General features: G+C 40.3%; 1 protein-coding gene across 3 annotated transcripts in view; it reads left to right on the forward strand.

The window, feature by feature from the left end:
* The first annotated feature begins 748 nt into the window (after positions 1 to 748).
* The window catches only part of THRB (thyroid hormone receptor beta), a 34,462-nt gene continuing 20,381 nt past the window's right edge, over positions 749 to 14,829 (forward strand). Inside the window, exon 1 of one of the 3 annotated variants that reach the window (XM_009638621.2) lies at positions 749 to 1,196. In XM_009638621.2, the coding sequence (XP_009636916.2) occupies positions 749 to 1,196 (448 nt within the window). Of the gene's footprint in view, positions 1,197 to 8,071; positions 8,400 to 14,829 lie in introns of those variants that run through there. The other 2 variants (XM_035894089.1, XM_009638620.2) reach the window with 2 other exon arrangements.

A 14,829-nucleotide genomic window follows, 5' to 3' on the forward strand; every position in this document is an offset into this window, starting at 1 on the left:
AAAACCACAGTGGATATCAGTCACTGAATGTCTGGAATTTGCTGTTTTCTATATGCAAGTTAGAAAGCTGTTTTGTTATTTGAATTTTGATACATCTAAAATAAAATAATTTCTTTAAATGTGGAATATCATCTCTCATGTGTCATTTCTATAGCATTTTGTTTTGTTACCCAAAAATGGAAAGTGGGCTATATTTAGTTGTACAGATTTATCAACTAGTGGTATCTCAGTTTCTTCTATATCAAAGAATAAATAACTTTGCCTAACTATTATGACTAATTAGAACAAATCATGCAGATTTTGTGATGTTCATTATCTTCACTGGACCCAAGTGTCCAAACTCCTGTGATAAAATTAGCGTCTGATACTCCACTGTGACCACAACCAGAGAAAGGCAGTAGGTAGCAAAAGCGGAACTGCTAAGCATGCCCACATAAGAATGTCACACTTAGGTAACAGAGTGTCCCTCAGGTCAGCCTACGATAAGAGCCAAGTCAAACAAGGCTGAATCCTTGATGTTTTGTGTTTTAAGTATCTGAAAATTGTTCACGACCAGCCTCGACCTACAAGACCTCAAATGATCATATGAGCAAGGCAATAAATTGGTGATCACTTGCCCTGAGGCCCATGTTGTAGTTGTGGTGTTGTGAAAGTTAGATCTACTGTTAGCCTGTCCACATAGCTCTGCCTACTTGTTCAGGCTTCACAGACGGGAAAATTTTATATTTACTTGTGCCGAAGGGGAACTATGGTGGCTGAATGGGCATGGCTGAAAGGCTCTGCATCGCATCAGTGTGGTCAAGTGGAGATGCACGGGAATACCACGCCGTCAGGAGAGCTGGGGAACCACTCACTTTCCAAAACTCCACACCTGAGCAAGATTTTGGCAATGCCAACACTTTGTAGCCCTGCAGTATTTGCCAAACATCCAGGACATGGCCTCCTGTCATGGGACAGACTGATTCACCTTCCTGACAGAAATCAGAAATGGAATGTGGTGGGCATAGCAGAAAACCGTTTATGTAGGAAAAGACACTCCAAAAATCATGGTATCCAGAGGAATGGACAGCAGCTTTCGCAATGCCGACATGCTTCAGCTTGGACTAGCACAATTTTACAGCCAGGCTGTACAAAAGCAAACCTTCAAGTCATGTCAAGTGCCCAGGAATACCTAAGAGAAGAAAAAAGGTGTAAAGGTAACTGGCATTATTATGCAGAGCACAGCAAACGCTGTATTAAGAAAAATACAAACAGCAGGTTGTTATATCTTTGCTTATGGTCAGGGGTTTGGCCATTGGTAAAAGCATTATTATGTGGGGGGTGTTTTCTTGTTACAAATTTTTTTTAATTTTTTTTTTTCCCAGCAGGGATAATTGTGATTTTTAGTATTCCTTTTTATTCAATTTAATAGCTTTGTGAAGAGCCCATATGACAATGTGATGAGTACTTACTGGGGGGTTATGTGTGATACCTAATACAAAATAACGTCTATTCCTTTAGCCCTTTAAAAATGTTTTTCTCTCTCTCTTAATGGTCTTGATAAGTTGATCAAACATATTTTCTGAACCTGGCCTTTTTAAGTAAAGCATATCCTTGATACATTAAAAATCCCAAAGACAAACTAAAGCATTCTTTTACTACTTTGAGGGTGTTCACCTCTCACCTGTGACTGTGGTGTTTGCCTTTGCTTCTTTCTTATTATTAACCATCCCCAAAGCCTCAGTAGGTGTATGTACAGAACCCAAATAAGTGGAACTTCTTGCTATGAATATTCTTTGCCTCAGCAGCCAGGAGAATTAACCGTTCTCTTCAGACAGCTTTTTTGTTCACATCAGCGCCACATTGAAGGAATTTGTTTTAAAAATCACACTTGCTTAGCTATTAGCACAAATTTAGTGCTTACGTTATTTTTATTCTTTTTTAAACTGGGATAAATAGTTCCTTCATTGTTCTTCGCCTGAAAAATAATTACTGCATATTGGGAGGGAGGGACTACAAGTTGTTTTCTTTTACTTAAGTCTTGCATCACTCTAGGAAGAAAGATTACAGTGTCAGGAAGGATATCACCTCATGAAAAAGTTAAACTGGTCTAAGTACCTGATTTCTTTAGATTTAGTTGCTCTTTACCTCAGAATGCCTCTTTGCTAACAGATGTCAGGTGTTGATCGCTTTAACGTCTTACTAAGGGCTGTCAGGAGGCTGCCAAACCCAGACAGTCCCGCCCAAGAGACTGTTAATTATGTTGTGTCAAGCTACATTAGCTCACTTGCGGCTCAGTTTTATTTTTGAACAAATGGAACTTCTTACCTTAAAGTATTCGTGGGGAGTTGGGGCAGGGAATGACTCGGAAAAGGTACACGTTTTAAGCACTGGTGGTTACTTTCTCAAGAGATAACCTGTGTAATTAACTGATGTCTGCTAACAGGGTCTTCCAGTGATGAGATATGGGGAGACTTAACAAATTGGGCTGTCTGGGTCACAGGTCTATAATTACTCTGTGCAATATTTGCTCAGAGACCATCTTAAAAGTTGTCAAACACTACTCAAGAATGTTGTTCGTTTGTTGACAAACCTCTTGAGGAGCAAATGCCTTCTGACAAGACCACGCACTACCTACGTGTGTCGTGAACAGTGCAAGGAAATAGTGCAAGAAAAAGCAAGGATGAACCCTTGAGGAGTCTTGATCGTGAAGGAGCAAGCTCTGTTCTCTTTTAACCAAATTTATTCCAAGTGTCAAATATTTTCAGGGAGAACTGGGTTTGTAGTGAATCTGAACATTTCAATATAAACTATGACATTCTTTGTTATCCAAACAGACTAATGAGTCTGAAGTGTTTCAATAAAAGGCACATCACACTGGCATTTTATGAGTCACGTACAAATTTAGTGGCATGTCATAACCGAGGTACAGCAGGTTTTGAGAGAGAAGCAGTTTTAGAGGAAGAAGGAACTTAATACATATTGAGAAGGGAAGTGTGCTATTGTGTAAATAAGCTTTCCTCAAGGTTTAAACCAGGGGCAGCTAGTCTGAAGCTTGATGCATCTGTTGCAAACCCAAAGAAATTATTTTATGCCAGAAAGCTTTAGCTCTTTTTTCCCTTGGCTGTATCACTTGCTATAATAAATATAGTGTGGATAAAATGACAATTTTAATGTTTTTGGTTCCACTGAGACATACTCCAGGAACCGTCAAATGCTATTGTAACTTTACAGCAGTAGAATTTTGTAATTCTACATGCTTTATGATTTAGTCACAAGTAGACTTTTCAAAATAAGATAAATACTATATAGAGGTCATTTTCTGTTCTTGTGAGTGCTCAGTATTATTTTGGATTCTGATGCTTGAGGTTTTCTTTCTTGGCTTAATCTGTAATGCTGCTATCCATGAGGGTTGGAACTGATGGGATGAGCTGATACGTAGATTCCTCAAACAGTAAGTTTGCGTAGTCATATTTTTGAGGCACCATTTTGAGTCTCTGATCATGGGGCGTAAAGGGGAGGAATAAGGTAGTGTAAATACATACATTAAAGAGAGGTGGTAACTCGTCATGTAGGCACGGAGATAGCTGTATTTGACAAATGATGTGTGTTGCAAAAGCCACATTACGTATATCTGCTCAAAAGCTGTCACAGTTCTCGGTATTTTTTCCGTTTTCAGTATATAGGGGCTGTCTGGGATATCTCCCATGTCGTGTGGTGCGAGTCCTGAAGGTGCAGATATGCCTTCTCCTTGAAGAGCGGGGATCTAATGTTTTTTCCCCTGTAACCTTCATCAGAAGTGGCCAACAGAATGCAGGCAACAAGAAAATCTGTAAATAGGAAATACAACGGTTATTTTGTAACATGTAAAAGTATGTCTTATAAAACGAGGAGCTGATAATACAAGTGTACATAACTGTGAAGGGTTTAGAAAGGTACGTTTAATTTTTGCAACAACATGTGCAAAAATTTCTTGACCAAATCCTGCACTTTTATTTGTCTGTGTGCATGAAGCGTGACCACAACCAACGTTAAGATCCTTCCACGAGGTCCTTCAGAAGCGGCTCTCTGCCCTGACTAATCTGAATGCTCTGCAGTACTTCCCACGTACCGGCGCTGCCGACTCTTTTAGAAGTGGCACATAGGGGCCCTACCTGCAGTGCTGAGATAGCCAGGGCGCTAGACCAGAGGTGCACAGTTTGGAAACAGTCAGGTGAATATGACTCTTGCAGGTAATATCCCACCTGCGCATTCACCCAGGCAGCCGCGGTACACAACAGGAGCGGATTGTGCTGGATGGCGCTGCTTTTTTGTGCGTCGGGGATCTCGGCTGGTTTGGGGTTTTCCGCCGGGAGGATCATCCACAGGAATGCTGTCTTGCCTTAACATTTTTGAGGGTTCATTTTGGTGGGGTTTGTAACAAAATCACAAGAAAAGTGCAGCTTAGTGGGGCATTTGATTGTTTATAATTAAAAGTTTTAGTCAAGAGTTTTTAAAAACGGGATTTCTTCGAGTTCTTCATCAGGAGCTGCATGGTCTAGTTTAAGGCAGTCTCTCCTGCAGACACCTCCTTTCAGGCATCCTCGGCCTGACTTCTGCCCTCCCAGTGCGTCACATCACTGACTGCGCTACCCTTACTTCTGATTTACACCAGGGTGAGTATTTCAAAACCTTTGGGGCATTCAAGACTCATGTTCAGCAAGTAATTTCTGCTTTTTTTTAATTCAAAGAACTGACACCTCAGACTGCGAAGGGTTCAGACTTTGGATCCTCTTCTGCTGCAGTATCAAAGTTTCTGTTTTATCACTGGCCTGTTTGCTCGCACTGGAGGTTTTATTCTAGCGATTCATTTCCATGTCTTCCCATAATCAGACACCTGTGAACTAGTAAAATTCCAAGTGCGATACTACGTTGCTGAAGGCATTGAAAGCTCAACATGACATGATTTAAAGACTCTAATGTTCAAGTCAGAATACAAGACAAAGAAAAGTTGTTAATATTATTTTCTACTCCACTTTCAGACTTCTGATAAAGACCCCATCTGACTGTTTTTTATCAGATAATTTAATTCAAACTGGTACATGAAAGGGACCTGCAGGATTGGACCCTAAGAGATTAAAACATTTTAGGAATATTTCAATTTTAACAGGGATGCTAAATCTTTGCGGTGTTTTTTGAACTGATTTGTTTCCAAGGGAACAGCAATCTGCAGTGCCATAAACCTCTTTAATGTTAGCACATTACAGGTAAGGAACCCCCATTCCTTAGCAGTGTTTATCATTATTTTTTTTTGTCAGAAAAGGCTCTCATCCATTTTTCTTTTTCTCCTCATTTTTCACCGTTTAATGTAATTTAATTTCCTGGCAGTAGTTCCAGTAAAAGTAGTACATGTGACACATTCTGAAGCATTATTGACATAGCAGTAGAAAATAAAAAAAATGTTTGAGGGATTTATTTTGGAACAGAAAGTAAAGTCACAGGCTGTGCCACATCGAGATACCATATCCTCAGGTGCCATCCTGGCTGCCAGGGCTCTGTCTACATACGGTCTCAATTCTGTTTAGCTTTTCAAAAATCAAATTGGGGGGGGGAAAGAACAAGAAAAGAGAAAATTCATAGGGATTTTGACTCATCTGGCAGAACAAATCCACATGAGGAAGAATTCCCGCGGAGAATTTAAAGCCTAGTTCTCTGGGTGGTGTAACAGTATGTAGGTATTCTGCTCTGCTAACCTGTCAAACCCAGCCTCACCTCTGTGCGAGCTCTCGCGTAAATTCCCGTCAGCTGTACCGGAGAGCCTTCTGTGGTAAATGAACAACCCACGTATTGCACTTGGGGAATGTTTTCTTTCTGGGGAGCGTGGAGAAGTAAGCTTGGCAGGTGGTATGTGTTACATGTGTACGTACTACAGTATTGCCAGCCCATCAGATAAATGGGTACTGTTTGGGGGGGTTCTGCCTAAACGAGTATTGCAGAGTTTCTTAGGCAACACGGGCATGTTTTTATGAAGTGCTGAATGTCCATTCTTGAAAAATCGGATCTTGCCTAAGACATCCTTTATATCACGGATAAAATCACCATCTGTAAAATCTAGATCATGGGCCTGAGCTAAAATGAAATTTAACTTTTATTGTGTGCTTTCCCACATTGTATTTCACAATGCTGTTTGTTGAGTTAGACCTTTGGGAAAAACAGCGTGGAGAATGAGGGTTCATTTGGGGTTTACTTCCTGGATTTCAGTAACTGTTAGTGCTCTTAACGAAGTAAGATGTTAGTGTGAATTACCGGAGCTTTAGCAGAACAAGATCATTTGGGAAGCAACTTCATTGACTTCAGTAGAGTTGATCTTGATAGAGATAATTTTGACTTGCCAAACGTATTACTATTTTCTGAGCGAGTTCATAAGAAATGTGTGTTAAAGAAGATGCCTTTATAGAGGAAAAAAGATGTATAATCCAAGCATGAATTTTAGCTTCTTTGATCTTCAGAAGCAGTTATCCTGAATTCTGTTAGCCTGCACATTAGATACTAGTTGCCAATTCTTCTTATTTAGTTAGGTTGGTTAGGGCTGTATGTTGGAAGGGAGAATATTTCTCCATAGGCTCCTTGCATTAGGCTGAAACATTAAACAATATTGGATAGGGAGAAATATGTATGTGTCATGCCCAGTTCTTACCTATTTCACAGAACTTTTGAGGACCATTTAGGTGTATGTTCGTCAAGGTTGTTAAACATATACTTAAGATCCTAGATGAAGAAGGGCCAACATACATGGTAATTTTGGCAATCCTGTAGCTTGTTTAAAATCAGTGCAAGAAGAAAACAAAAGACCTCGTTATCGAATCGGTAGTAATTCTGCTTCCTAATTATAAGAACAGGCATTAAAGAGGGATACCGTCTCGTTACTGACTTCACAAGTTTTACCATAGTTTAGCTGTGCTGCAAAGAAAAAACATACTTTGCCTAACAAAAAACAAATAGCAGCTAATATAAGTTAAAAATAATTTCTTTTAGGTCAAGAAGAATGGCTGATTAAACAAGGTATATTAACCGTATTGAGGTTTGAGGTGCATTAAGCAATTATAAGATCATACAGGTTTTGTTGTAGTGGCATTGTTCATAGCTCATGGGCGAGCCAAAACAAGCAAAAACCCCTCCTTGCTCTACTCAGTATGTTGTCGAGAAAGATACACTTCTAAAAGTACTTCATTACTGAAACATAAAAGATAACAAAGCAGAATAGCAAAGCAATTAGCTTATTGGTAATATGTAAGCAGGGTTCTTTTTGCTGATTATATTATTTTGAAGTTTCCCACCTGTTGAACTCAATAGAAATTACCTCCCCAAATCACTGAAGTTTAGAAAAGCTGCTTTCCCGTAAATGCATTACCAGGCAGTGGGGAGGATTGCGTGTGTGTGGAAGGCTGGGGAGATTCATGCATGTAATTCTGTAAAACAAAATCAATAAAGCTGATGACAGATTAAGTTGCTAAATTTTGTAAAACTAGACTGCTGTTTGGGTCATCAGCACAGGACTATTGGATTTTCTGTGGTTTAATGCTGAAAAACAGGATTATTGATTTTAGGATTTTCAGCGTGTCCCCTCTGGGAGTTCTTAAGCAGTCTTTATAATGCTTCACACTTAAGTTGACAACTACAGTGACATAACTGTGTCCTCGCCTTAGTAATCATTTTCTAATCACATTGGCAAAGGCTGGAAATGGTTTATAAAATGATTATTCCAGACAAACGGGGGAACAGGAGGGTTGTCGGGACGTCGCTTCTTTGTCTGGTGGTCATTGCTACCTGCCTGCCATCTTCCCTTGGAATTAACTTACAGTCACAGATTAAGACCTTTGACTGTCATAAATCTGCTTCCCAATATGTTTGACTGGCAGGGGAGTTCACAAGCCGGCCCAATATAAATAGGATTTTAGCACATCAGGTGCCGCTCCAAAGTAAAACGGGCTGTTCTGCAGTCGACTTTGTTGGTGTATATTCATTGCTCCTCTCCCGTTCCATGCGTATGCATGCCTGCATGTGTATGCATGTGTGTGTGTACGTAAAGTAGAAGCCGAGATAGGGTAACAAAATGAACTACTGTATGCAAGAAATATATGAAGTGCACCCAGCTGCTGGTAGCAATTGCTACATGCAGTCCACTGATTATTGCACATACATCGAAGATAATCAGGGTTACAGCAGTTGTGATGCTCAGGTCCTGCACAGTAACAACATATATATGGAACAGGCCTGGGCGGTGAATCAGCCTTATACCTGTAGTTACCCTGGAAACGTGTTTAAAAGCGAGTACTCTGACATGGACATGGCCCTGAATCAGTACAACCAACCTGAATATTTCACCGAAGAAAAACCTACTTTTTCTCAAGTGCAGTCGCCATCGTACTCGCAGAAGAAAGGTAGGGGCAATTTATTTAAATAACAAAAGCAAATAATCTCTGGGTTTGTTTTTGTTTTGCTTTAAACTTACAGTTGCATCAGTTGGCTCAGATACATCTTTGAATGTGAAGGCTGCCTGTTCAAAACTGAAAGCAGCAGTAACATAGGTTGCTAGGTGATTGTAAGGTTTGCTGTGAGCGGTGAGGATTTCCAAGCACTTTTTTCTTAATCTGTAAGAGACATTTGCAAATATATTGCTTGTTTTCTGCTTTCTGGGGCTATTAAGTTCATTTGCTATTCACCAGTGGGCTAGATAAGAAAGTTTCTCTTCTGAAATGTTGTCACTGTATATTCTGCGTCTTAAAGCCGTGTTTCTGCTTACATACAAACAATTTGTGTGAGTCCTCATTATCGGTAAATGTGAACTCTGTTTACTTGGCAACTCGGGCAAAATATTTTGAAAATAGAACTGTAAATATGTATGGGAAAATGATTACGTTTAATAGAGTTACCATCTTTTAATTAAAAACCATGTAGTTTCTGATGAGGCAAAGCAAAAAAGACTGAAAATTCAAGAATATACCGGTGCAAGAATGACTATTCTGCATCCAAAAAGTTGATCTAATCAATATGTTTGCGAGGGATAATCAGGGTGCAATATCTGCTCCCTCAGGGTTAAATCATTGCCTGTTTTTAGAATTTATTCTTTTGCTGTCAAGTAAGCAAAGCAGATTCAAAAAGAGCCCAAAATACCAACAAGCACTTGGAAATGTTTTCAGTGTTATTTGTTCTGAACTCAGACAAGCAAACTGACGCATACAGAGTGTACGTTCTCTGTGTTTCTTAAAAATCACATTATTAAAGAATAAGAATACGCAGTCTGTTGTACCAACATAGTGTCCTTTTTCTATTAAGACCAGAATTTCTGTATGCAGTTATCCAAAACCCAGATGAACCTGATGTAACTAGGTAGATAGAGGAAACACCATTTACTGCTTTTAAAGTGGCTTTGTAGTAAAAAGTAGACTGTTTAATCTTAATAACTACATGGAAAACTGAAATACTTCCTTTTCCTATTCATTAGCACTTGGTGCAATAGATCTATATGTTTGGTTGGAAAATGTCTTCATTTTATGCTTTGAACAGCTTTGTATTTCATAATAAAGGAAATCAGTTTTTTAAAATCATATTCTAGGAAGCTGTAAGGACATGCTCAAATTGTAGATTGAATGTAGTTGTGAATAATGCATGTTTTCATATTGCGCAACACTTTAAATGCTTTTTAAGGCTATTTATCTGCCTTTGGGTTTTAACTCAATGAATTTATAACTCTGTAGATTTTTCCCATGTCTTCTTTTTGCTTAAAGAAAAATAGTATTCAGGATTAATTTAGAGAAAATAAAGACTTGCTATTGCACAGTCGATGAAGGAATACATTTTTCATAATGTTAAAGGTTGCAAACAAGAATTGATATACCTAGGTCAGAGCTTTAAGTTATTTCAGTACTCGGGCACCTGACACCTGCTCTGTTTAAAGCTTTTGTACTTGTTTGGTTGAAAGAATAAGAGAGTTGTTTTTAAAACCTGCTTGTCTGCCCTTGCTTTCTACTGCCTCAGTTTCACTGAGAAACGGCGGTGAATTTTGGTGGAAGCCGGCTCTCAAGCAGGCCTTTAACTGATCACTCACGGAGACCGAGCAACGCGCTTTAGGATTCTTTAGAGCCTTATTACTGTGATAATCAATAAAAAGTTGCCTCCCTGCTGTCAAACCCTTGCAAATGCTGAGTTTGTTAAGCAGAGGAGATCTAAACTGTGTGGGACATGTGCATCTTCTCTCCTTTTTTTTTTTTTTTTTTTTTTTTAATTTCCATCTTTTAACCAAGCTATCTTAAAACTAACGAACCTTTTAATCCTGCCTTAGGAACAGAAGGCTCTACACAGGGCATGTGTGTCTGTATTGATCCAGAATTGATTTTGTGGGGGGACGAGGGAGTTTGTTAGAGAAGCCTTGGTAATAGCCCATTAAAGCAAAATTAAGTCCCTAAGCAGGTGTTCATGAGGAGTCTTGACTGTTGCAGTTGGTATTTCTGTTAGTCCCCTGAAATTTCTAGTAATCACAATAATACGCTGTTCAAATCAGATTGTACTTTACAGTAGCACATGGAGTTTTTTCCTATCAAAACTTTTGCTAGTTGTTAAAAGGTTAAAGTCGTCTTTTCCCTTTGGGAAGAAAAAAAAAATCAACATTTTATATGCTGAAAAAATTATCATTTATGAAGGGGAGTTTAATTACTTCTCTATGTTTGTGTCACTTTAAAAGAATTCAGAAAATATCTTTAAAAAACAAGAACCGAAGACCCCAACAATGTGTCACTAAAGGGAAAAAAACCAAGTATTTAGAAAGTATAGCCAGTTATTCTAAAAGATAAGAAAGCACTTACACTGCTCCAGCTACTGCAGTACATTAAAAACTATTATTTCCTGATTATCTGTCACAAATCCTGATGAAAGACTTGCATTTTAAAGGAAAAAATTGTGCTCCAGAGAATCAAGAGGTGGAGGTGTGGTTTTAGCTTTGCATCTGCTTGTTGCTCCGTTATCTTTTGTGCTGTAGTGTATGCTCTTAAAAGGCAGCAGCTCGATATTCGTGCGAGAGCTCACTGTTTTAGTTAGGAAGCCCTTTTGGACCTGACCCTACCATAGGAAACAGGCAACCAGATACACTTTGTTTTCTATATGAGGCTGTGAAAACCGATGAGCAGAACAGGGCTCATCATCCTGAGAACGAGGTATTATTCCTATTTCTGTCCCAGAGAGCTTAAACTGGAATATTTTTCCCCTCTTAGGGTGCCGCCGGCCGTGGTGAGCTTGCAGCGCTGCACGCCGGACGGGTGATGCTCCGGGGGAGCCCGTGCCACCCGACCCTTGCGCAGAGGCTGAGCAGATAGGCAAAAGTGTCCCTGGATCTCCTCACACAACCCCCATAGGGTGAGGAGGAGGAGTACCCAGTGACAGGGTAGCGCTGTTGGGAAGGTCCAAAGGTAACGCGTACAGAGGTCTGGAAACTTCAGCGGCCCCACGTTTGGGGTGTGCGCAGTGTTCTGGCCATTTGGACAACGTGGGAAACAGGTCTGCAAAGTTAAAACTAGGATGAGAGTTGGCTTTCACTTCCCTTTGCACAGTCATTTCCTGGAGAAAGTTAACGAAAGATGCCTGCGGGTGGCTCTGAAGTTAGGCTGTAACTTCAGGCTCCTGGGGTGGGGGGAGGGAAACCCCCCCAAACCAAGGGTGTGCAGATGGGAATTTGAGAGTCAGGCTGTAGCGGTGCCAGCTCCCTGCATCTCACCTTGCTTCTCAGGCACCTTTTTAATGGCTCTTGGTATGGTGGGAGAATGCGGCTTTGAAAGTTACTATTGTTGTTGTTGTTATAATTGTAATTGTCATTATTATTTCCCTTTATATTTTTCTCAGGCAATTTATTTGCAGCTGAGAATACATACTGTATGACTGCTAGAGTATGCGACTGAATTAGTCCAAACCGAGTTCTCAGCAGTGTGAAAACATTTAGGGTACTTTCTGAATAGCTAAGAAAATGCAACATGGAGGTTATGTCAAAATGTCTTCTCCTCAGTTGCAGGGAGTATGTGTGCATAGAGGCAATTTACAAAAACACTGAGTGTTTGGCATCTTGGCCTTTGCAGCAGAGCAGCTCCCAGTATGTTAACAATTATTTGGGGCTTAAAAAGGATTAATTTTGCTCTTGACCACCCATCTAAGGAGACAGCACTCATCAGAAGAATTGCATCTTATTCAGCAAATCATTATGCATTTGGAATTACATTTTCTTTTTTTAATAAAAATGTCAGTGGAAAAAGTGTTTTCAGCTCCTTTACTGTAACCTTCCCACAACCAAGTGAAGGGTGGGAAAGTGAACCAAGTCATACTTTGCCTTTGCATCAGTAGTAAAACTGGCATTCAGTGAGGCTTAGATTTCTAAATAAGTGAGTTACTTACGATACTAAGCTATGGTCTCTAAAAACACTTAAAAAATTTGGGGGGAAAAAAACCCTGCACAGTCTGACTCTCACAGTAGTGCATTTTGTACCTGTAGTTGGTAATGGATGCAAGTACAGCACCGGTCACAGCAGTTTAAGTGATAACACAGTTTGGGCTAAAACGTTTTCAGCGCATCTTTGCCAAATGCACTGCTGTCAATCAGGTTTCCGACTCAGCCCGAAGAACAGGGTTAATACATAGAAGAGTCATTGAGGGAAAAGGGACTATAAAAAACATTCCAAAATCTGTCTTTGCAGAATCTTGTGCCAAATTTAAGCAATTGCATAAATCAAAGAATGTCAACAAAAATCAGAATTGCGGACAAGCAAGCCGGTTAGCTAACAAGAAATGTGTGAATCTGTTTAACAACACGCTCGGTGCTTCCAAGCTCGAGGAAGAAATAAGCAGTTTTTCTCAGTGGGAGTAATTTAAAGAAAGTGGGAAACAAGGATCAGTGTATCCACCCAGCCTTTCAGATCAATATTGGTAATAGCACAAACAAGAACGGAGTATGCTTTTTCTCGCTCAGCTCTATGCTTTCTCCGATGAACACTCTAAGCTTTTTCTACACAAGTGTATCAAGGATGATATCTGGGTGGTTCATGTAATTTTTTACAATTTGCAAAGATTTACGGTGTGACTGTGGAATCGGTGGAAGCAGTATGAATTCTCTTTTCAGCTCTAATACAGCTGGGGATTCTCAAGGTAGTAATTAATTTCATCTTTTTCATTTTCATACTGCAGTGTCTAGTAAGTGAATACGAGCTTGCCAATAAGTCCTAACTCCTCATTTTAGTGAGTGGTCTCCAGTCACGCAAACCATACCAGATGGGGGAAAAAAGATTTCAGGGAATACATTTAATACATGACTCTGCCAGTGTACAGTGAAGATCAAAATACTGAATAATGGTCTTAAAACACAAGTGTCCTTGTGCGATAGCAAAAACTGGCAAGGTATAAGCCCGTGGTGGATCCGGAACAAGCTAATAAGGAACATCTGGTATACAGACATAATTTGTTTGTGTCGGTGTCACTCGTATCCCTGTTGGGTAGTCAAATACGGTTTGGGTCCTAGAATTTTTTTAAGGTGTGGTTTAATCCCTAAGCCAATATTACATTATCTGTGCAGAGAGAGACCTGGAAGTGTGAAGTCCGTGCAACGATACTTTAACAAAACTGAAATTGGTTCTTTGCTTTTCTCAAAAGATGTTGTGTTTTGTTGGGTTTTTTTACTGTGTGCCAGGTACAGGGGAAAAAAACAGTATCATTTTTCAGAGGTTGTTTTCATTTAAATAGCTTTTCTTTGCCTTGTTGCGGGGGGGTGGGGGGGAGAATAGCCACCGAGTGTCTCATTTGTGTCTCTCCAATCTGTTACGCCGCTTTAAGGTATCATTCCTGCAAATGGTAATTTGAGAGTGTAGGCATACAGTATTAATGTGGCAGAGTACCTCAGATGACCGCATAGGTTAGCAGATCTCATTCTGTCCTTACGGCTGCTGGGGCAAACTCTTTGCGCATTTTCCTATCGAAGGGAATCATTTCTTGCCGTACCTCTACAGAGCTACAGTTAACGATTTAAAAGATAATGTAAATCACCATCAAGATTGGTTCTAATGGATTATACAACATATTCTTCTAGATGGGGGCAACTGGTCCTGCTGAGTACTTAGCCCTGCCAAGCCAGTAAGATTAGGCGGACTGGCAGGGGGGGGGGCTGGGGGGGCGGGTGGGGAGTCTGGGGAGCCGAGGAGTTGCTTTAGGCTGCAGGGGAAACACCAGACGTGGCAGGTCAAGGTCATTGATTGGCGTTCTCCACTCTAAGCAAAGGTCCAAGGTGAGCAGCGGGATGAGCAATGTCAAGTCGTACTTGACAGATAGTTAACTTTGAGGATCACAGAGGATTGCACCAAATGATAGTCCATGAGGATTGTACAGTTCAGTGAGATGGGTGTTGCTTTTGAGCAGTTCCTCTTAGCTATTTCCTTTGTAGGTTTTGACCAAGGAATAAAGGATGAAATACGAACACCAGAAATAGAAACCTACCCAATGTTCCCATGAGATTTGTTGTCAGACATTCTTCTCTAAGAGAGCACCTGGGCTATTCTGTCCAGACAGCATCTACATCTGCTTCTTCCACATAGGAGTTTCTGGTTCAGAGTTATTAAACGCATGAGATGCCAAAGTACTTGCTGATGTGGGAGACAAGTCCCTATCAGTCTGCCCCTCCTCTTTTTTCCCCAAGTGCTGCAAGGAGTGAAAGAAGTCTGTTGCTCTGCTTCTTTCCTCAAACCATCCAACAGACAGCTCTGCTGCCATCCACGGCTTCCCCAAGAGTCTCCACTGCACTGTTCATACCTTCCATGCTGGTACCAAGTTTAGAAAAACACCATTGAA

The sequence above is a fragment of the Egretta garzetta genome, unplaced genomic scaffold (genome assembly GCF_000687185.1).
Source record: "Egretta garzetta isolate BGI_Z169 unplaced genomic scaffold, ASM68718v1 scaffold94, whole genome shotgun sequence".
NCBI lineage: Eukaryota > Metazoa > Chordata > Aves > Pelecaniformes > Ardeidae > Egretta > Egretta garzetta.